The 23298-nt window shown below is 43.7% G+C and overlaps 2 protein-coding genes across 4 annotated transcripts in view; one reads left to right on the top strand and one right to left on the bottom strand.

The window, feature by feature from the left end:
• The window catches only part of CCDC73 (coiled-coil domain containing 73), a 128025-nt gene extending 125450 nt beyond the window's left edge, over positions 1-2575 (top strand). The window contains exon 17 of the mRNA XM_008073694.2: positions 2290-2575. Coding sequence (XP_008071885.1) covers positions 2290-2490 — 201 coding nt within the window. The 3' untranslated portion in view covers positions 2491-2575. The remainder of the gene's footprint in view (positions 1-2289) is intronic.
• Positions 2576-2904: 329 nt separating this feature from the next.
• Positions 2905-20036, bottom strand: EIF3M (eukaryotic translation initiation factor 3 subunit M). 3 transcript variants are annotated; one of them, XM_021706800.1, is made up of 12 exons: positions 19876-20020; positions 18803-18935; positions 17160-17298; positions 16761-16884; positions 16512-16606; positions 10511-10594; positions 9529-9628; positions 8839-8920; positions 4554-4697; positions 3577-3637; positions 3282-3315; positions 2905-3106 (listed from the first exon to the last, which is right to left on the bottom strand). In XM_021706800.1, exons 1-12 carry the CDS (start codon positions 19915-19917, stop codon positions 3056-3058), a joined length of 1089 nt encoding a protein of 362 aa, XP_021562475.1. In that variant the 5' UTR covers positions 19918-20020; the 3' UTR covers positions 2905-3055. The 3 variants fall into 3 exon arrangements, with proteins under 3 accessions (XP_021562475.1, XP_008071884.1, XP_021562476.1); XM_008073693.1 differs by lacking the exon at positions 3282-3315 and having other exon boundaries at positions 2915-3106; positions 19876-20036; XM_021706801.1 differs by lacking the exons at positions 3282-3315; positions 16761-16884; positions 17160-17298; positions 18803-18935 and having other exon boundaries at positions 2915-3106; positions 19876-20036.
• Positions 20037-23298: the final 3262 nt, after the last annotated feature.

Below are 23298 nucleotides of genomic sequence, written 5' to 3'. Positions count from 1 at the left end.
CGGGTCTCGAACCCGCGGGCTCAGGCAATTCACTCACCTCAGCCTCCCAAGGCGCGGGATGACAGGCTGAGCCACCAAGCCCGCCAAAGTAGATCTTCTAAGTCAGGCTGAAAGATGAAGTGATACAGAAATTTCTAAGCGATAGGAAGGTAGAGAACAAAGACAAGTGGCAATGCATCTGGCAGCTGCTGGAGCTCAAATGACTGCCACAGGCTGCGGAAACCTCAGGCTAGCTGACTAGGGCCAGTCTGTTCAACAGCGTAGACCTTCACTAATCTACGCTCTATCAGATTTCTCTACACTCTGCTCTCACCCCTCCCACCCAGAGGGAAGTTAAGGGGAAAGAAACCAAAGCAGTTATGTGTCAGAGTGTCCTTCCTTTCCATCATCAAGATAAAAAAAGTCAAAGAAATCAGGTTTCTGGGAAAGTGCTAACTTGTACTTGGATACCAAAATGCCCCTAGCATTTTGATGGACCATTAAATCATATAGATCATCAATCATTTTACATCACAGTCAGCAGCAACCAAGATTTAGACTTGACCTATTTCTCCCCATCTATTCTCAGTATTACACAGATTATTTACAATCAATTTTGGCCCTATGAACTAAGTGAAAAGTATGTATGTTAAACACACACGCTAGGTACCTTACCAGAAGTGTTTACGTACATTTTTATCATCAGTTACTCTTCACAGTAATAGCATCTGGGAACTAAAAGGAGCTAAAGAGAAAACTGAGGCCCACACAAGTTAATGATTTGCCTAAGGTCTCAGCAGTCCTGTGCTGAGGCTTTTGGAGGAACACAGAATAACTCCAAAGATCAGAGGTGAAACTCTGAAGGGACTGGTGGCTAACTGTAGAACTTTCAGGGAGCCAAATAGAGGAATCCAAAAGAAGCAAGCTTTAGGGAACTGTGAAGGTAACCATTCTAAATGTTTAAGTCCGTTTTAAAAATAAGGCTGGGTGTGGTGGCTCATGCCTATAATCCCAGCACTTTGGGGACTACCTGAGCCCACAGGTTCGAGACCATCCTGGGTAACTTGGCAAAACCTCATCTCTACAATAAATTTAAAAATTAGCCAGGTGTGGTGGCATGTGCCTGTTAGGTCTAGCTACTTGGAAGGCTGAGGCGGAAGGATCACCTGAGTAGAGGCTGCGGTGGCCGTGAGCGTGCCACTGCACTCCAGCCTGGGTGAAAGAGTGAGATTCCAACTCAAAATAAAGAAATAAATAAGTAAACTGATGACTGTATAATCTCACATTGAGAATGATAATGTTACTATTACTAATATGGCACCTTTACCAGTCAAGTTGGAGAATATTTTAATGTATGTAAGGCAGTACTCAAAGATCTTCACAAAGATTTGTAAACAAATGATGTTCACTGTAGCCTAACTTATAACAGTGATCATTTTCTTACAATCTTAATGTCCAACAATATTCTAAATTACATAACATGGAATACGGTGGAGTCACCCACTTCAGACTTTTAAGAACAGAAGGAAATACTAAAATGTTTCTACACAGCATGTAAACTGATAAAAATATCCCATTATTTAAAAAGTACATATAGAAAAAAAGAGGCAATAGTTACACCAGAGTGCTTAATGGCGATAGGGATCTTGGGGTGACTTCAGTGTAACTCTTATCCTGTTCCACATTTCTAAAATACATGTATATTTTCCCTTACAACTAAAAAACATACAAGAACTTATTTTAAAATAATTTAGTATTCCCTTTGAATAGATTTTCCAGCCTAGGCAACAGAGACATCTTCTCTACCAAAAATAAAAAACTAGCTGGGTGTGGTGGCACATGCCTATAGTCCCAGCTACTCAGGAGGCTGAAGCAGAAGGATCACCTGAGCCCAGGAGTTGAGGCTGAGGTGTTCCAGGATTGTGGGCAACAGAGTGAGACCCTGACTCAAAAAAAAGAAAAAAAAGATTTTATTGTTTTATCTAGGAATGTGAAGGAAGACGATCAAAATTTTTTCATGAAATTAACTCAGAAATTTATTTTTTATGATAGGGATAAACTGGAAACAACTTAAATATTCAATAATAGGAGATAGTTAAATCACCACACGTCCATAAAAAGGCGTATTTTGCAGCCACAGATAATCATTTGTAAAAACTTTAATGACCTTAGGAAACCACTGCTAGGGCACTGGACATCAGCCAAGATGGTGGTTTCATCACATACTCATAATAGCAGAGGTTTCATAGATTTTCCTTAAAGTCTTTTGTATAATAATTTCATTGATAAAACAAGTTTGATCTTTCCTAGGTGAAAACAAAGCTGGTGAAATCAACTCTGCTACGAAGTCATTTTCCAGCCATTGAGATTAAAGATACTCCTAGTGAAGATGACTGGCAGAGCCTCCTAACAAATCAGATAAAGGAGACCAAAAGGTTCCTAAGCCTAGAAAATGACAACCCACCTAAAAAAAGAAAAACAGAAGAGATGTCAGGAAAAAAAACCAATTAAAACAATGTTGCTCAATGCTTTCTGTGGCAAAATGATACAGCTGAAATACTGGTATAATTTTTACTAGAACAAAATGGACGGTGGATGAAATGGACATCCAAAGCTTTGCACAGCTTCTTCACTTTTCCAACTTCTTCTGATGTGATAAAACTGTATTATGTACTTGCTCTGCAAGTGCGTCATGTAAGACATATTTGCAATCTACAGTGATTACCCAATTACCTTTCATTAACTTTTAAATGCCTGCCTTCCCTTTCTTTCAAGGGCTGTTGCTCCTTCAGAGCCCTTTCTTACAGAACAGAACTTAGGTGTTACACAAGATAGACACTGTGACCTGCCTTAATCAGTTCCTTCAAAGTCTTGGGAGCTTGTGATTTAGAGAAAACTGAGGCAATAACTGTCCAGACCAGTCGATTTTTTTTTAAGTTCGTAATGATTTACTATGATTTAGGGTCTTTTTTTCCCCCAAAAGGACAAATTTATATGCATAGAAATTCAGGTATCAGAAAGACTCAAAAGGCTGTTTTTCACTTTGTTCAGGTTTTGCTTCCAGGCATTAAGTGTGTCATACAGTTGTTGCCATTGCTGTTTTCCAAATGTCCGGTGTGTACTGTGACTAAAAATTGAAAAATTAAAAATAAAGTGTTAGTCAGCTTTTTCTTCTCTGGTATTTCTTTATAATACTATACACTTGACTCTAGTTAAAAGCAAGATTAAATATAAGTAAAAGATATAACTGAGAATGGCAAGAGAATTTAAGAACTAGATGCGTGTTTTAAAGAAATCATTACCAAACTGATCCTAAACCTTCTATTCTCTGAACAACTATATAATAGAGCAGACACAAGTCATTAGTATTCTAGCCAATGCTCAGCCATTAAATGAAATGTGCTGGAAAATAGGACTCTTTCATTAAATAAGCTAATCACATTCAGTCTGAACTTTAATAAAATTATGATAAATAGCAACTATTTAACTTACAGTCAACTGCTAAGAACACCATCTTGGTTCTCTAAATATTTACGTGAAATAACAGGAACAAACTAAAATGTTCTATAAAATGCTGCAAAGTATTAACTGTCTTACCTGACTACGACTTTTCTCTGGGTCTGATCAATTTTGCAGTAGACCATTTTAGTTCTTACCGCTGAAAAAGATGTGTAACATGCTATGTTATATGGCAAATTTCCTCAAAAACCCCTATGAAACTGTGACTAAGTAAGCCATAACAGAACTATATACTCTTCTCCATCATTTACAAACCAAACTGGCTACTGGAATCTAATAAGCAAAGCAGGATGACACTGCCAAGAAGAGGGTTGTGCATCTGCCCTATGGCAGCTGGGTCAATCAATATAAAATTTACATCATATACTGTTGTTATTAAGAATTCTAGGTGTTCTTCCCATACCACCCCATATGGAGGGAAAAACTAATTTCCTATAAGTCAATCTTTATAGAACTCTTGGAAACTTAGATCATCAGGGAAGAAAAACATGTCAATAGTTCTACAAATTTTATTAACTGTATAATCCCAATTTTTAAATTTAAAAAAGCTCAGAAAACTTCCTGATTAGCAGTGACATCACTTTATAATGCAGTTGTTGGGGAGGGTCCTGTTTCTGGGCTAATCGTAAAACACAGTTAACACTTGCAGATCATTTTACTATGTGCTGGGCACATGCTTTACCTACATTCATTCATTCATTCAATCCTCAACCAAATGAACTCGGATATTCCTATCTCACGGCACAAGGCCTGGTCTCAAACCCAGGTCTAACAATAAAATCTGTGCCCTTAACCATTATGGTGTATGGCCTAAAGGCTTTTGTTCTACATGATTTCAAGGGATAGCACAAACACCAAAGTCACAGAGCAATTTGTATTTCCACTGAATCTTTACTACAAGTATATTTACTAATCTGCTAAACAGACATACACACTTGGTATAAATGCATCTAACTTTGTTAGCTTAAGGCTCAGTTTCAAAATAAAATCTTACTATGTTCCAGGTAGCAGGAGACAAATTCTAGAAATAAATGAAAATGCTCTATCTGCCTTACCGTCAATAACAAATGCTTCAACATCATCGGCTCCAATCTGAAGTTCTTGCTGCATTGTATCAAAAGAAATTTCTTTATTTTCCACGGCCATTCCCATAAAAGTAAGTAGTCTCATTTTTGCCATATTCTGTTCATGTAATAGGCCTAAGTAACATAATATGAAGCCTGATGAGTGTCCACATGAATTCAAGACCTGTATGTTTATATCTCAAATTGTGTTAACTGAGCACTTAGAGAATTATTATTATTGTTACTTTTGAGTTGGAGTCTCACTCTGTTTCCCAGGCTGGAGTGCAGTGATACACTCACAGCCAAGTCAGTGTCAACCTGCTGGGCTCCTGTGATCCTTCCGCCTCAGCCTTCCAAGTAGTCAGAAATAGGCACACACTACCACACCCAGCTAATTTTTTATTTATTGTAGAAATGAGGTCTTGCCAAGTTGCCTGGGCTGGTCTCGAACCTGCAGGCTCAGGCAACCCACTCGCCTCGGCCTCCCAAAGTGCTGGGATTACAGGCTGAGCCACTGAGCCCCACCTACAGAATAATTTTTACAAAGCTTCTTATGTTTGCAAACCATAAACTGGCCCTATAATTAAGTTATGGAGTTTTTAAAGTTGTTTCAAACTATTTTTATTAATATAGTGTCATAGATGATGGGTTCAAAGTAAAGAATGGGGTATAAAAATTAGTATTTTTAGGCCCCAGAAGTTTTTTACATTTTATATTTTTTCATAGTTACACATTTTAGAAGATAAAATCTACAAAGTATTTAGTTGAAATACCTAACCTTATTTTCACTAATAGTTTTTTATTTAAACACATGGCTCTCATTATCTACTTACTGTTTTTTTCTGTGTCACTACTGCTAATAAATATAAAGTTTTAATATTTTTATGAACATTTTCAGTTATTAAAACATTCCATTTTGCTTCAGGTCACTTTAATATTTACAAATCAAAACTGTCAAATGTGTTTTATCATTTAACACCCATAGGCCAATATGGTTAGAACCAGAGAAACAGTACCATAACAGTGATACTTGTTCTTTATATGCCAAAAGTAGAAAAGTATACAAATAATTCAAATTTTGTATTATAATTTGTAATGAAACATGCACAACGTGTTAGGACTAGAAGGAAACTTAATTATCTATTTCTGATCCTTTTACTTAAAAAAACAAAACTGAGAAGCACGCTGACCTATAGTCAAAAAGTTGCAGTGCTACAGGTGCTAGGCCAAGAATGTAATAGGTTCACTTATAAAATAAAAGACCAGAAATGAAAAAAAGATTACAAATTATAAACATGATATGAACCTAGTTCTAAAGCAGAAGCAGCATTATAATACAGTAACTCACTAATTTTGAAAAAGTCTCTAAAACTAACCTAGATTTACATGTTCCTTTTCTCTGAACTTTCAAATTATGTAAACTCAGCAAACGATCAATCAAGTGTCCTCTAATAATTCAGAGCTTCAAGTTTGAATTGTTAAAAACAAGTTCTCTCTCTAAGCACTCCACAAATAAATTTGAAATTTATAACATTCATATATTAGTGGAAGACTAGGGAAACCCACTGATATAGGGCATGCTCATCTGTTAATTAGCTGTAATTACGATACAGGCTTCCTATTTGGCACAGATTCAACAAAAACATGATCATCATAACTCAAGTGAATGAGGTACACAGGTAAAGTATTGCTAACTGGGTGTAATGGAAATCTTCAAGCATCAAAAAATCAATTAGTGCACATTAACCCTAATTAACAAATGCAAATTAGATGCTGATTAACTTTCTGAAGCAAGAAGGTAGCGACTGGACAACACCAGATTACATGTGGACATGTTAGGGCAATTCGGTTGACACAAGATAATGCTATTGTTGGCCCAAGTTGTCAGTGTTAATAAAAGAAAATATTCTGACAAACTGATTGCCACCTGTGGAATCCAGACATTTGTAACCAGACTTTAAGCTGTTATGACTGACTGACTATACATCCAAAACAAAAACTAAACACATTTAATAAGATGTTTTCTCACAAGTATCTTTCTAATAGAGGATTGTTCATTTGCATAGATGGTCAAGAAACAAAAGGCAAATCGGGATTTGATTTCTAGTTGGCACAAATTATTGATGTTATGAATTTTTTCCTATCAGAGAACAAGTGCTAAAGATTTTTTTCCCAAAAATTCCTTAACACTCCCAGTTCTATGGGCATAGAACTTTCTCTTTCAATATGATAATATAGTAGAAAAAAATACTCTTGAAATTAAATAAGTTTTACTGCTACTCTTTATGCAGTTATAAGCTTACCATAAATGAAAAAACTTATCAGAGGATTGAAGATTATTTCTAGAATGAATTATATAAAACCATTACCTATCTTACATGCGGAAACTTGTATCTAAAAACACCTCAAAATGATGTTTCAAGTCACTTTAAAATAGAGAAACAAACACAAAGCCTTTAGGACTCTTGTTCTGAAAAATCAAACTATTAAGCCGTGACGTATGCTTTAAGGACTTGTAGGAAGCTGTGCTTTGTTTCATAAAACTAGAATACTGCCTTCAAAGAGAAATCATGGTGTGCAGTGTCGTATTTCAATTTTAACGTTATAAAAAATCTAATTTTATGGAAACATTTATTCATTACTAATATGTCAAAACCTTAATGCAGTAATAAAAAAATGTGCATCATTGAGCAATTTCTGCATTGTCACTGACCCCTGTCTTAAAATGCTGCAATATAGAAAACGCAATTTTAATGCATGCAATAGCTTATGAACCAGTGCTCCTTTGAAACAGTCAATTACACATCAATGGGGGAGTGTCAAAGTGTTAATTACAACTCCTTTTTCCCTGGTGCGTAAATAAAGAGGTTGCTGACATTAACATTCCATCACAGAGCTTCATGCCACAAAACAAATTAACTGGGACAGAATGTGGTTTTCTGGGTCTAGTGCACCTGGCAAAGCATTCTACACAAACACACTTGCACCGACTCTATCCTGGTGTATTTCAAATGCCTTACTATGTTCAGAATAGGTCAGTCTTCCCCAATTCCCATGGCTGCACAAAATTTACAGGTGACAAGAATGAATGATTACCAAATCAAGGACTAAGTGTAATCAAAGTAGATTATAACTATACTCTCCATCTGCATCCCAAACAGCCAGGAAGACTAACAATTCAACTGTAATATGGACAATATCATCACCCTCTAATGTATTTTGATTATTGCCCAGTAAGAAAACAAAGCACCTTAGTTTTCATAGTTGACCTCAGTGTCAAAAAACTGGTAGTTTTAGAACATTTAACACTTGTTCAACTACAGATTTTCCAAGTTTTCCCTTTGTATTTTAGTATATTAAAAACATGCTCCTAAAGGAAATTAAAATATCGAACATTTATGGGGTCTGATTATTGAATAGGCTTCAATTCAATTTGGCATTTTATTGAACTCTGATGTGCTAGGCATGAAAATGCAAAGATAAAAATAAACATTTTCTATGCTGTCTTCAACAAACTGTAGTTATTAGGAAATTAAGTCTCTACTATCATGTAAAATTACCAAATTTCCATTCCTAATTCCATCTTTTAGATATAATTAGCAGTGTGATATACTTCTTTAATTTGTTAATTTGGAGAGGGGGGAATCCAAGCATAAAACACCATTGTAGAGGGGGAAAAAACTATTTGTTACAATTTTTTGACTATGACTTTAAAAGTAAGGTCTTCTACAAAGAAACAATTTTATTTTAAACAATCATATTTAGCTTAATAAAGTGCCTTAATCCATTAAATTTTATCAGTTCTTAAAACAAGTACTTCCAAAAGTTACCATTATGATCAAAACAACAGTGATTTTCTCAGTTGCTTCTCTGCTCCCTCCTTCACTCTCAAATTCAGACACAGGTCTGTCAATGGAATTATTTCCATCTGAATCTCCTCCAGGCCCCAGATTCTTGCTGTAAGTGTACCTCAATGAATCACAGTACAGGTGGGTTGGAAGGGCCTCAAGTCCCACAAGCTCTTAACGGAGAACACATCCTGGCTGTGCGCTCGTTCTGTTCCCACACATGACCTCCTACACTTTCTCGGCTTCTGATGCCCAGTTCATTCCACGCAGCCTTTTAAACTGTCCACCTATCTCCATGTTGATTCCATCACACACCACTCCTTTTAGAGCAACTACAAAGAAGGCCACAACTATTCGCTGGATCTCACAGTGCCAAACTGTTAAAGAGTAGCATGTTCCCATCTCTCAAGAATAAACCCCAAACTTACCAAGTGAGTCAATGAAGTCTTTATTATTCTGATAAAACTTGACATATGATGCCAATTTAGCACTCACAAAAATGGTTAAAAGCTACGCAGGTAAGAGATAAAAAAAGAGACTATCAATACAGAGTCAAGACTTATATTAAGATATTTTAAACGCGTGTTAATCCTAACAACAAAACTACATTTCTTTCAATGCAGAAATATCATTCTGTTCCATCAAATCACCCCTCAAGCCATCTGCTGTCATAGGGCTCGTTTTTAGCCCTCTGCACGGGAGACACCGTGTGGATCACCTACCAGCAACTCGACTGAACTTTTTTATGAAATAGTGGAAAATCAATCACCCCATTCCATGTTGGAACCAATTTTATTGTAATGATATTTGGCTTACAATGGAGTTTCGGACACCAGGAGCTTATCTGTGACAAATATCAAAGTCTTATATTTTTCTGAATGAGTGGTAATGTAACGGCCAGGCAGGTGAATGGGGAGGAAAGGGAGGATGGGACAGCGCTCGGGCCAGAAGGCCTGGTTCTCAGTACTGGTCTATTCCTGATACAGAAAGAATAAACGGTTCCCATCTTTCAGGATCTTGCCATCAGTCATTTTAAGAATGCAAAGGGCAAGAGTACTGCTTCAGCATGCGAGACTCAGGAAGACAACTCTCCCCACCCCAGAGCACAACCAACTCACATCATGAATAAGCTCGCCTTCCAGAAACTTGACCGGCTTGAGGGTGAGCAGGTGGTCAAAGAGGAAAGCATTTGGGTCTTTCAAGGCTCGGACAATGCACCTGCATCCAAAAACACACATGCAGTTTGGAAATACTGGTCATTCACAGACTTTTTGCAGAACACAAAAGATATTTAATTCAGGAAAGTATCCAAGAGTCTGCCATACACAGTATAAAAAAGGCTACAGGTTGGGGTTAAAAACAGGCCAATACATCTATCAGGTTTATCTGTTTTAACAAAATTAAATCAAACAGTCAAGACTCAGCTGGACAGGAAACACCACAGGATTCCAAGTCCAGTGAGCAGCACGGGACCTCCCCAGACCCCAAGGGCTTCCCTTGCATTTACCCTGATTCTTCCTCACAATCTGGGAGGTCCATGGTGTCAGCAGGCTCAGGGAGAACAAGGGACATGCCAGAGAGAAGCACTAATGAAGCGGTGGGCAAGAACTAGAATGGAGGCCACCTGACCCCACGTACATGTCCATGGGATGCTATAACCCATGAGGAAGTTTCAGGATTCTTATCTCATGGATTTTAAAACATTATCTTTTTGTTAGTAGTTTGTTCTAGGGCTGTTTAAAGACCTTATTCTCACTGGCAAGAAATTTCTGGCAAGCTACCAACCTTCCACCAACACACTTTCACATAAAGATAAATGGACTGCAGATTAGGTTCTAGTTCTTGGAGTGGCATTATCACCCCACAGCAGCCATGCCCCACACGGAAATGCCATGCTGCTACTCTACATGCCACCGATAGTTCTTCCAATCCTGAGCCTTGAATTTTAGCATCTACCTTAGAATCACCAGGAAGCACAGAGGGTCAAATGGCTCTAGATCACTAGTGATACATTGCAAGCATGATTTCAGTTCCACAACTAAACCCCACAGCAGACTTCTGCGCTGCTGACAAGTCCGCCTTAGAGCGATGTTTAGTTACCTGTGGGCATCAACACGAGCCTGGGAAGCATTGTCCTCTGTGTAGCTTCCAAGCAACTCCACCATCACTTTTGAAGCAGCATCACTGAAAAGAAACATTGCTTTAGGAATCTGGATATACTGTTACTGCCATTCATTCATTTGAGATAGTTCTTAAGTGCCAAATGCTATACTGATGGCATGTATAGTGGTTACTAAGAGAGACCTGATCCCTGTCTTTGGGAAAAGTCATGGAAGTTTCCTCTTAGTAGGGAAGACAGACAAGTAAGAAAACCTAACTCACGAGTAAGTGCTAGGAAGAAAACACAAAGTGAGGTGGTCAAGTAAAGAGGGAGGAAGACGGAAGAAAAGGCCACCTTCTCTAGAGAGAAAGAAAAGTCTCTCCAAAGAGATGACCTGTGAGCTGTGACGGTGAAAAGAGCAGGAGCAAAAGAGTGAAGACCAAAGCCCCAGGTGGGGAAAAAGTTCTGTGTCCCACAGACTGTTAGGACACAATGGCTGACGTTGCACCAACACCAATAGTTCTACTTAAGATACCTTCGAGGACATTATCCTTAGAATCACCATAGTGAAGAATCAAATAATTAAATGCGTCACCCAACTCAGACTCTCAGAGAATGGTTTCCTTTAAACTAGTGAGTCTTCAGCTCGCAAAGTTTTGTTAACGGCCAGGCGCAGTGGCTCAAGCCTGTGATCCCAAGGGTTTGAGAATAGCCTGGGCAACTTGGCGAGAATTCATCTCTACAATAAATCAAAAAATGAGTCGGGTGTGGTAGCACACGCCTGTTGTTCCAGCTACTTGGAAGGCTGAGGCGGAAGGATCGTTGGAGCCCTCAGCAGTTCGACGCTGAGGTGACTAAGTGTGCCACTGCACTACGGCCTGGGTGACAGAGTGAGACTCTGACAAAAGAAAAAGCTTTGCTAACGAGGAGACATGAAGTTCTTTTTTCGTTTTCATTTTCTAAAAGCATGTATTCCCCACACTTGGATTCATCATGAGTAAAATCAGTAAGAATATAATTTATTTTAAAAAGTTACACAGTATTCTAAAATGTTCAAAAATGAAGGTTTACTAAGATACAGAAATAAAATCATAGGTATGGCTAAATGGCCACCGGCATCTTAAACGTAGTGCCATAAATGCTGGGTACAGTGGCACATGCTGGGAGGCCCAGCTACTCAGGAAGTTGCTTGAGCCCAGGAGTTCAGGGTTGTAATGTGCTGTGCTCATATCTGTGACTAGTCACTGCACTCCAGCCTGGGCAACATGGTGAAACCCTACTCTAAAAAAATTTAAAATGTAGTGACATAACTATAAAAATTCAAAAGAAAAGCTTTAAGAGGAACTATGCTTCGTTCATTATTAATTATCCTGTGCCATACTGTAAGCACAGGCACCTGTCATTTTCTAGTGTTAGCAGCTACAGTGTGCTTCAATATATATCTTAAATTCCAAAATTCAAAGCTTTAGAATACCACTTAACTTTATAAAACAAATGGCACAGTTCCTACTGATTTTACCCAGGCTGAATCCAGACATGGAGGATAACCACTTTTAGAAAATGGAAAAAAAACCCTCCTTGTTTCTCCTAGTTAGCAAAGCTCTCAGTTAAAGAAATGTTTTTAACTTATTTCAAGTGCAGAGCACAGAATGTGACGTGTAATAAGGGCCCAGTTACTAGTGTGACCTTCTAAAACACAGGACACTATACTCACCAACCACCAATACAAATAAAATCACAAAGGGGCCCCTTAAGTGTTACACATTCTTTCTTAACAGGGAAAGGCAAAGCTCAAATCCCACTACTTAGAAGTAGAATATGTATTTCCTGGGAATCAGTAGAGCACCCTTCAGCTCCCGACTGTGAGCAGCACTTATCCCTCAGGGCCACTGCGTGCCAGACACCTTTCTGGGAATGTGACGGCCAGCAGGAGTCTCTCGCCTCCCCTGAGCCAAGCCCCACTGTGAACACAGGTGTTAAACACCAGGATAAAGCACAGGGCACACTACTAGATACAAGAGGGTGACCCAGGCAGACGCAGAGGGTGAGCCCTTCAGACAGGGGCGGGCAGCCCTCCTGCGAGGGCCAGAGAGCACGTCTCAAGCTCTGCAGGCGACCTGGGACCTGCTGTCACTCAATCCAGGTCAATGCGGCCAGTCAGTCTCCATGCGAGCAGATGGGGGTGGGGATCAGTAACTGTTTCCAGACACCTAACTCTGAATTTCATATCATACCCACATGTCACAGAATCTCTCCTTTCATCTTTCTCACCATTTAATAACGTAAAATCCGTTCTTAGTGCATGAGCCACACAAAAACCAGTGCCAGTCCTCGGTCCAGTCTGGGAAAGTGTGCTATGTTGCTACAGCAGATACAGGTTCACTACATCTAGGTGTGATGAGCAGGAGGGAGGTGTGTGTGTGTGTGTGTGTTTCCAGAGAGAGAGAGAGAGACAGAGACAGAGACAGACAGACACACAGACCAACCCCGAAGGAGGGAATACTTGCACAGGCAGGGCCAGGTTGGCAGCAGGCACCACCAACCACCCAACACTGCGAGAGGACCTGTGCCATGTCACCACCCCCATGCCATGCAGGTCGGGCCAGAAGTAACCAGACATGGTCACCAAGTAAAAGACGAAGGCAGGAAAGGAATCAAGGATGTCACTAAGGTCCCCTCAGGCAATATCTGCCATTTACTGATGAAGAACAAAGACTTAATCAGAGAAGAAAATGATACACCTGCTTTGGTGACACTGAGTCTGAGGCACCTGTGGGCCGCAGACCAGTGGAAACGGGTAGACAGAGGCTGGGCACACAGACCTGAGCTCGGAAGAGGAGCCAGGGCTCCACGCAGGTGTCCACCTCGCAGGTGATGGAACCAGGAACAGATGGGTGCCACCCAGGGAAGAGCAGAGTAAGGAAGAGGAGCACCTCAGCCGGAATCGTGAGTTACACCAGCGTGAGAGGAGCAGAGGAAGACTGACATGCAGGGAGCCTGAGCAAGAACGGCCCAAGAGTGAGAAAAACGTCAAGAGCAGGACACTGTAGCCACACAGTGGGAGGGTGAGGAGACAAGAACAGCGCTGTCCACCGAGACAGCAGCTGCAGATGAGGGGACCACAGCTCGAATGTGGGAAACTCATTTTCCATCAGAAAACTGCTCTCATGGCTGCAATGGTGAGTACTTTAAGGGGAATGCCCGTGGGAAGGGCACCTTCTCTACTCCCAACTACCTCTTCACGCTGTCTCACACCTGTTTTGTAGCCATGTTTACATTTTAGGAAAAGTCATTCATGGACAGAGGCCACATCAGCACTGGATCCTGCTCTACAAGGAACCAAGCTGAGGCCCTGCCCTTGTGAAACTGACACGCTTGTGGGGACAGACACTAAACACTAAACACAGAGTACAGCTGTTACTAAAAGCAACGGGGAAATGATAAAATGGGCAGGGGACAACAAGGGGCTGGGAGTCCTGTTACCCACACAGGTGGCCAGAGAGGGCCCTTCTGGAGAGATAACCACCGGGCAGCCTCGCTGATACTGGAGACCCCAGGAGGAGGTGCCAGTCCCAAGACGCAGAGCTGGCTGTGCCTTCACCTCTGAAGGAAGCCACTGGAGGGTTCTGAGTTAAGGAGAGACATGACCTGATCCTCCACATTAAACAGTGAATTAAGAACAGACAGCAGGGAGACAAGGAGGGCAAAGGGTCTGGTAAGAGGCTACTTCAATAATCAAAACAAGCAAAGATGGAGGATGAGACCACGTGACAGCAAGAGGCCTGGCTAGACCTGAGTCTACTTAGAGCTGACAGTCATCACTGGTGGATGAGGTGTGGGATGTAAGGCAGACGTCAAGGTGTGGGATGTGAGGCGGATGTGAAGAGCAAGCAGGTTTAGAGGAAAACCAAGGCCCACATCTGCAGATGTCAAGTCCGAGATGCTTCTGGACATCACAATAGAGACAGACCTTAAACAGGAACAGAGCCTGGAGTCCAGAAGCAACACAGGTGGTAAGAATGTGAAATTAATCGACATGTGGATGGTATGAAAAGGCACGAGACTGAGACCAATGAAGGCACTGTGACCCCTGGACATGCATGGAGCTTACTGTAATGCAGGCCTTGTGATGGCAGCACTCTTGGCACTGTGGCAGGCCAGCGCAGGAGGCTCACGCCCTGCGGTGAATCCAACAACCCAGCAGACCTGTCCCATTCAAAAATGAACATGGCCCAGCCTCCTCCACCATCAGCAAAAAAGCCTCAACAGGGAACCAATGTCATCAAGCAAAAGAAGTCCCAGGGCAGAGTCCCTCCAACGTCCAGAGCTAGGGGAGAGGAGGAGGAACCTACAACATGCAGCTGTGAACAAGCTCGGAAAATAATCAGGAAAGATCCCGAGCCGGCTGGAGACAGTGTTTCAAGAAGAGTGATCAGCTGTGACAAGTGCTGCCAACATCAGGACATGCCTGGCAGCGGATAGGTGGGCATTCATGTCCTATCTCGATTTCTCCGAGAATTAGCATTGGAATTCTTCAGAACATCACTCGTTACTTCCTTTCCACACAAAACAGACTAAACAGCAATGAAGAGAAACCACCCAGTGAGCAGTCACCTCTGATAAGCACCCAACAACATTCACAGAGAAACCACAACTCTCATGACTTAAAATTACTATGCCAGATAACAGATCAACTTCTTAAAGGTGAGCTAAAAAAAAAAAAAAAAAAAAAAGAACTGGAGAGTGAAAAGAATAAAACATCCAACATCTACAGAGTATTTTCTCAATAATGAAGTTACTATTTTAAGGACTCTACATGTGTATTACCTTGTTTAATCTTTTTGACAACCCTGTGGGAAGGACTATAATTACTTCCATTTGGAAGCTGGACACTGAGGTCCAGATATGCTAAGTGATTTATTCAGGGACACACACCAAGTGGTAAACCCAAGATGTGAATTCCAGCAGTCTGACTCCACAGACTACTTATTTAAAGTTGGGTTAACACGGGGATTCCTTCTCCAATCGTTTTTATGTCCTCCACGTGCAATAGTCCTTGACTAAGCTACTTACCCTGAACCCTGTTCTGACAGCTGGCTGGATGCTGCCAAGCACATCAGAACGTTGGAGTGTATGCCGCATCAGAAGGAAACAGGCTAAAATACGGCCATGTAGGACGCCCTGCTATCTGCTCGTACAACAGAACACCTAACTTTCACAACCAAAGAATCAACATTTCCTTTTGTATTTTAATCCAGAAGGTCTACAAAAAAATTATTTTACTTAGCGTAACAGAAACACAGTAATCTTGATTATCCCAACACATTAAATATTCTTGCACTAAAATTTGTGCAAGTAAATAAACTGAAGACTGATGACTTTTTCTGAAGGTGTTGAGCCATTATGTGAAAAGAAAAACTAAAAAGCTGGGTCAAAAAGCCAGGATCATCCTTCATTAAACAAAACAACACTAATTCTATAAACTGAGCCAAACCTATTATCTGGTCGGAATTAAAGCCAGGTATACAGAAAAATATTCGGGGTCTAAAGGGTGGTGGGAAAAACATAAGACCATTAAGTCCAGTCCTCCTGCAGTGCAGTCTCTGCAGAGTGTTACCCTGGGGGCACTGCTGATGTGAGAGGCTCTGGCTGTGGTCATGTGTCACTGACAGACCCTTGCCACCATTAAACAGAGGCAACAGCAGCACCCAGCACAAGATACCAAAGCACCACGAAAGAATTCGGTGTAATGTATATATAGCTTTGGGATGAATAATTGTACCATATTTATAACAAAAGCAAGTTTCGCTTTTTAAAACGTTGAAAGATGAGGGAAAACAACTTTAATCTTTACAGCGATCTTCGACTCAGCAGGTGAAGTTTACGGAACCAGGTTTATAGTGACTCCATGGAGAATACAGTAAAGCCAAATCACCGGCCCTACTGGTCTTTAAACACCCCACCCACTCACTGCCTGTGAAGCCCTGAGTGAGTTCGTACCTTTTCTTGCAATCCACAAGTGCCTCGTAAAGCAAGCGTAAAAGGGTATGCTTCTTTTCAGTGGTGAGATTCCAGTCAGAAATCCATTTTCTAACCTACGAGATGGACAAAAGGAGAACATCTGGAAACAACTGGATGTATTCTCACAACGAACAAGAGAACATCTGGAAGACACACGTCCACTACCTGTCTGAGCTCCCGTCTAGAAGCATGCTTCCCAGGAGCAGGGCACACACCCCAGCCACTCACCTGGTCCAGCTCTGTGGGGATGTACTGGATGGCCCCACACGATGCGGCCACTTTGATCAGGCTGCAGTACACAGTGTACCTCACGGGAGTGTTCTTATCCATCCCGTGGAAAAGGTTGCTCAGCCTGGTTGACAAACAAACACATGAGGTCTGAGACCAGCAACCCCAGTGTCCAGCTGAGGTGATCTGCTCTCACAAGCCTACGACAGAAGGCGAGTTAGTTACTTCACATTACAAAGAGCATACTGGGGCAGAGAAAAGGTAAGTGACTTGCCCAAAGTCCAGCTAATAGTGCCACAGCTGAAAAGTCAAGTTCCAGAATTCCTGCTTAGAATCACTGAAGTTAGTGACGTGAAAACTGCCCTTGCAAGCCCAAGCCTCTCTCAGATCTGAACTTACAGCTGCAATCTCAGAGATGGACGTTCACCTTCGCGGAATTTGACCAACTTTTCGCAGAGGCTTTCAATCAACGCTTCCTGCTTGTCTGGTTCCAGGATCAAGAGGAGGGACACCACGCTGTTCATCACACTTTCAACATCTACACAGGTATCAACAGCACAATCACCACTGTTAGACACCATACAATATGTCTCACTAAATATGCATTTCCAGCGCTTTAATTCAGTAACTGCCATTGAACACAACACTTTATAAAGATGTCACCTGGCTGCTGTAAACAGTTCTAGCAGACACGCTTTTTCGTCAGTGGAAAGTAGCAAAAGTACGCTACACACGAACTCAAGTTAAGCTAGCTCTGCTGCACAGCAAACACTAAGAAAGCAGCCGGCATGTTCTGTTACAGATATAAACTGTAATCTAAGATTTGGTTCCTACCTAGCAAAACAGACTGATGTCATGTATAAGTTTGTAAACAGTATGTACTCCTTCCACTTTTACCATCAAGACAGCTACTCATCTGGAAGTTACTGGTGAGGTTTTAGGCTAGGATGCTTCTAAGGTGAGGAAAACTTTGCATGTAACATGTAGAAAACTATTTAGAAGTCAAACCTGTCAACTCTCTGGCTGGGTTGCTAATTTTCAAGTACTATAGATATTACTCGTATCTCAAGTTTAATCTCTAATTTTTTTGGTATACATGCTGCCAAAGAGAGCATCCAAGTTTAATCTTTAAATCTTAACTACAGATGATTTCTGGATGCACAATTTTCCCATTTTACCTCAATAAACAGGAAATCAGCCTAATAATTAAGTGGCTATTAGAAGACTTGAAATCATATCTCATTTACTATTAACCCCAACCCTATGAACAGGAAAGAGCTTCATTTTTTTCCTTTTGTGCATTCTGAGATTATCAACATTTAGTGTATGTGGCAACATTCAGAAAACAGAGTTGGTGTTAAAAGATGTCTTCTCACAACAGGCTTACTTTACAAGTATCATGAATTAGGTAAACTGAAAGCATGTGATGAGATTAAGATTAAGAACAGCACTGCACAGACTGTCCGTCAGCAATGTGTCACATAGTTCAACAGGCAGAAGGGGAAGGTTTCCAACATAAAGACCAATGCTTGAGGTGATGGGCCTCCCAGTTACAGCGACTTGAGCATCAGTGCAGGCATGTATCAGAATATCCCATGTACCCCCCAAACACATACAACCATTATGTATTTCTTTTTAAGTTCTGGTGTCTGAGATTCAAAACATACAGTCAGCTCTCTGCATCTGTGGGCTCTGAATCCACGGACTCAACCAACCTCAGATAGAAAACATTCCTTAGGAGAACAATAGAAAGCAATATAACAATTTGAGAAACACAGTATAACAGATTTTACACCGTATTCACTGTTGTCAGGTTTTTGAGGAATTTAGAGGCGATTTAAAGTATCCAAGAGGTCGAGGATGTGCATAGGTGATAAGCAAATCCGTGGGTTTTGGTATCTGCTGGGGTCCTGGAACTGATTCCCCCTCCACCCTGTCTCGGGGACCAGGGGACGACTGGAATTCATGAGAAAACTGTACAGTGGGTTCTCTTATTACAGTGGGTTCTCTTATTAGCAAGCAATGTTGGACAAAATTGGGACCTTTGTCGTCTTCCTTCAGACACATGTCGCAGGCTTCGATGATCTGTGCCAAGTCCACGTGGAGCCCCCCTTCCGAGTTCTCTTCGGAAATCTCGGCTCCCTTGGATTTCAGGTACGCACGGAGCTCGGCAGCCTGTGGAAGCCAACAGCATTGCCATCTGTCCACACAGCCCACCACGAGTGTCAAAACCTACCCCCCAAGCCCTTCTGTCCCATGTCTGAAAAGCTACAAACTCCATATAGAGCAACTCCTTGGATTATGCTGAAGGACTCCCCCACCACCCCACCCACAACCCTGTGGGACCCAGACTTTCCTCCACAAGGCCCAGGGCTCCCAGACACACAGGGACTGCTCCAGAATCTCTCCTGTCACCTGTCCTGCTGGACTTCCAGCATGCAGCAAACACCTTTCTAAGATACAAAGGTTTTTGGAGTCTTCTAAGTCAACCAGCTTGGTAAATGCAAGGTTAGGAAAGAAATGAAAACGTCACTGCTCTCAGTTGTACAGAGAAATGCAGGGACTGGAAAATCACAGACGTCATCTCGGCAAAAAGGTAACCATCTGTAACTGAGGGCCTATCTGAGACAAGCTCATTGGTTGATAAAAAGACAAAGCCTGTGAACGTGTAGCCTTGAATAAAACACTGACATCAAGTGGGACCCATTATATAACCACTCTTGCAAAATGCCTGAGTCAGAAAGCACCCCTGGACCTGTAAACACAACCACAGCAGTGCGCTCAGCTACGGGGCATTTCCACCGACGCCTCGGGGGCAGAGCCCGCCCGGCCTCGCACGAGCGCGGGATGGTGGCCGTCCGGTCCCGGCCCGTGGGCGCCACGCTGCTCTTCCCGGCGGCGCTCCCGCCCGCGGGGCCGCGTCTGGGGACGGGAGTAGACGGCGACCCCAGGCTGCGGGCGTCGCGAAGCCGACCGGGAAGCCGCCGCGGAGTCCCGGGCCCCGCCGGGGCCGCCGGGCCGGCCGGACCGAGGCCGGGAACGCGCGCCCGCGGCCTCCCGCCCCGCGTGTGGGCACCGGCGGGTCTCGGCCCGTCCGCCCGGCCCCGGCGCGCACCTGGTCCTCCTCACTGATGTCGATGAAGGCCGGGACGCTCATGGTGAAGCCCGGGCCCAGCGGAGCCGCTCCACTCGAAACCACGCCGAACGGAAAAGAGAGCAGGGTCGCGCGGAGGCGCCGCACAACCGCTTCCGGGTCACTCTGCGCGTCCGGCGGGGAGCTGTCCACAGGGTGGGCGGGGCCGCAAGAGGGCCAATCCTGTTGCGCGCTCTCGGCACGGCGGGGGGCGGGGTTTGCTGGGCCTTCTTCCGGGGACGTCTCTGGGGCCTCTGGCTTCCGGCACCTTGTCGCCGACTGTCCCTGCGTACCCTCCCTCCCGTCTTCGGTTTGCGCCTTGCTAAGCTCACCTAACCCCCGGAATTTCCTTTTTTTTTTTTGAGTCGGGGTCTTACTCTGTCGCCCGGGCCGGAGGGCAGCGGCACAGTCACAGCTCACTGCAGCCTCGAACCTCTGGGCTCAAGCGACCCTCTTGTCTCAGCCTCCGGGGCAGCTGGGACTAGAGGCGCACGCCACTACGCCCGGTTAATGTTTTGATTTTCCTTTTGTGGAGGCCGGGTCTGGCTATGTTGCCCAGGCTGGTCTGGAACTCCTGGCCTCCTGCAAGCTGGTTGGGTCGGGCCACGTGTTGGCGGCCAGCGCAGCGACCGGGACGCCCACCTGGGAGTGTCCAGGGGTCTAGGAGGGGCAGGAGCTTGGGAAGCGCGACCCCCGCGAGTCCCTGGCCCCGCTTGCTGCCGCTCCCCCGTCCGTGCAGACGCGTCCACGCGGCTCATTGCAGCTTTGAGAAACAACCGCTTGAGCGAGACGAGAGTCACCCTTCACAGGATGCGGCTCCGTAGTGCTCAGTGTTGTGCGATCGTCGCGCCGTCTCGTCTGCGAACATTCTAATCACCCTCAGAGAAGCCCCGTGCCCGTCGGCCCTCGCTCCCCGTCCCCCTCCCCCAAGGCCCTGGGCCGCCCGTCTGCCGCCCATCTTTGTGTGTCTGCAAATGTGCCTTTTCTGGGCATTTCCTGTAAACGGAGGCCTAAGATAAATGCCCGTGTGTGACCTCTCCTGTAGCACTAACTGTCCAGGGCTCATCCGTGTTGTAGGGTGGGTCCCTCCACCTCGCCCTCCTACTGCTCAGTCATATTCCATGGCCACGGATGCTCCCCATTCTATCCGTTCACCTGCTGGCCGAGGCCTGGGTTGTTTCTGGGTTGGGGCTGTGAGGAATCGTGTTTCTTTGAATGTTGGTGCTGGAGTTGTGTTCAGGTATGTGTCTCTTTCTCTTAGATGTGTGTCTGTGAGGGAAATCCATGGATCACATGGCAACTTCATATGTAGCTTTTTGAGGAGCTGTTATTTTCCACAAAGGTAGCACTCTTTTTTTTTTTTTTTTTTGAGTCGGAGTCTCACTCCATCACCCAGGCTGGAGTGCAGTGGAATGCATGCTCACAGCCACCCCAGCGTCAACCTGCTCTGGTGATCCTTCCACCTCTGCCTTCCAGGTAGGCGAACTACAGGTGTGCAGTACCACACCCAGCTAAGTTTTTATTTATTGTGGAGACGAGGTCTCGCCAAGGTGCCCAAGCTGGTCTCAAGCACAGGTTCAGGCAGTCCACTCGCCTCAGCCTCCCAAAGTGCTGGGATGACAGGCTTGAGCCACCATGCCCAGCCTAGCACTCTATTTTTAATACCACCAAACAAGAAACAACCCAAATGCTCATCAGCAGGTGAATGGAATGGGCAAACGAATAGCTAGGGACCCATGTAGTAAAATACTGCTTTGCAAGAAAAAGGATGAATGCTGGCCGCATGCAGCAGTCATTGTAAGGGGGATGACCCTTGGAGGACAAAGCAGCAAAGCTAAGAAGCTACATTTGCTCACTCTGCTTGCCAGAAACTCTCAGAATCCCTTGCTGGCAGACTCGTACAAAGCCCCTGCCTGGTGACTGAGCGCAGCCCTCTGGAAGAATGCCCTGGTGGTGATAAGCGGGACAGAGCACAGAGCCCGAGGTTTCTTGCCTGGATCACAGCATTTTTAGAGAAGATAAATCCAACCATCCTAGCCCTTACCTCTTCCTATGCGTGAGATAATGTCTGGCAGGATTAATGATTATGCCTCCTCGAGAGATTTTGCTGCAATGTAGCTTCTGAGCACATTGGACAGAACTTCCGAGCACGTGCAGATCCACCACCACCTGCGTCTGGCTGTGGGCTGAACTGCTGTTCTGGGGCAGAGACGGCCTGAAAGCCTCTCCCGGGATGCAGTCCCCAGGAAGACTTCTCAAGAAAATGAACTTTGCTTCTTGGAAAGTCTGATTTATTTTCTTTAGTGGACAACCCCCAAGTCATGTTGCTGCATTCAAGAATCCCGACCATAGGATTCCATTTCCATAAAACTCTAGAAAATACCAACACATCTACAGCGGCAGCGCTATTGATTGTTGTTGCCTGGGGGAGGGGTCAGGGCAAGGAGGGGCGGGGGGGTCACTAAGGGGCCTGAAGACACTGGGGGGCCATGGGTCTACGCATTGTTTTGAGGGTGGTGGTTGTGTCACAGGTATAAACATATGCAAAAAACTGCAAATTGTGCCCTTGAAAAGTGTGCAATTTATTGATACCATAATTATAGTTTAATATTTTAAAATCCAGACAATGCAGAAAAAAGGAAAAAAAACAAGCAAGTAGTTGTGGGGCAGAGGACAGAAAACATCTGGTGATACTTAAATGTGATAGGACTCACTCTGGCAGGGGAGAGCCCTAACACTCAGAAGCGACCAGAAAACCGGCCCTGTGTCATGGTCCCCAGCGCCCGCCCAGCACTCAGTAACTTGCTGTTGGTGCCGAAAGAGTCACCCCCCCGAGCGCCTCCACCGGAAGACCCCACCAGCCCAAAGCTCCAGGACCACAAACTAAAAAGATCCATGGACCATCTCATGGACTATTTAAAAGCCTTGTCCTGTTTACTGTTTTTCTTCATTCTGTGTCCTTGTGAAGTGAAAGAACATCCCTTCCAGGGAAATCCTCGAGAGGGAGGTGAGAAAAGACTAGGGACAAAATTATTTCACTCTTGACATTTGCATTCATCTAGAAAAATCCTATCTCAGTATGTGCCAGTCACTGTGCTGGGCCCTTGGGATGCCATGGAGAACAAAACTCAGCCTTCGTCTTGAACGAGGACAGGTTGCTCTGTGCCTCAGCCTGAAATCTGCTTTTCTAAACTTTTCTCCTAGATCTCAGAACTCAGGAAATTGGCTTCCATTCTTTTTTTCTTTTTTTTTTTGAGTTGGAGTCTCACTCAGTCGCCCAGACTGGAGTGCAGTGGCCACTCCCGGCCACCGCAGCCTCCACCTGCTGGGCTCCGGGGATCCTTCCGCCTCAGCCTTCCAAGTAGCCGGCATTACAGGCATGCGCTATCATGCCCAGCTGATTTT

This window comes from Carlito syrichta, unplaced genomic scaffold (genome assembly GCF_000164805.1).
Source record: "Carlito syrichta isolate Samal-C Ts95f unplaced genomic scaffold, Tarsius_syrichta-2.0.1 Scaffold316023, whole genome shotgun sequence".
NCBI classification, from domain to species: domain Eukaryota; kingdom Metazoa; phylum Chordata; class Mammalia; order Primates; family Tarsiidae; genus Carlito; species Carlito syrichta.
The sequence above is the reverse complement of the archived record's forward strand: the minus strand, read 5'-3'. Positions and strand labels throughout refer to the sequence as shown.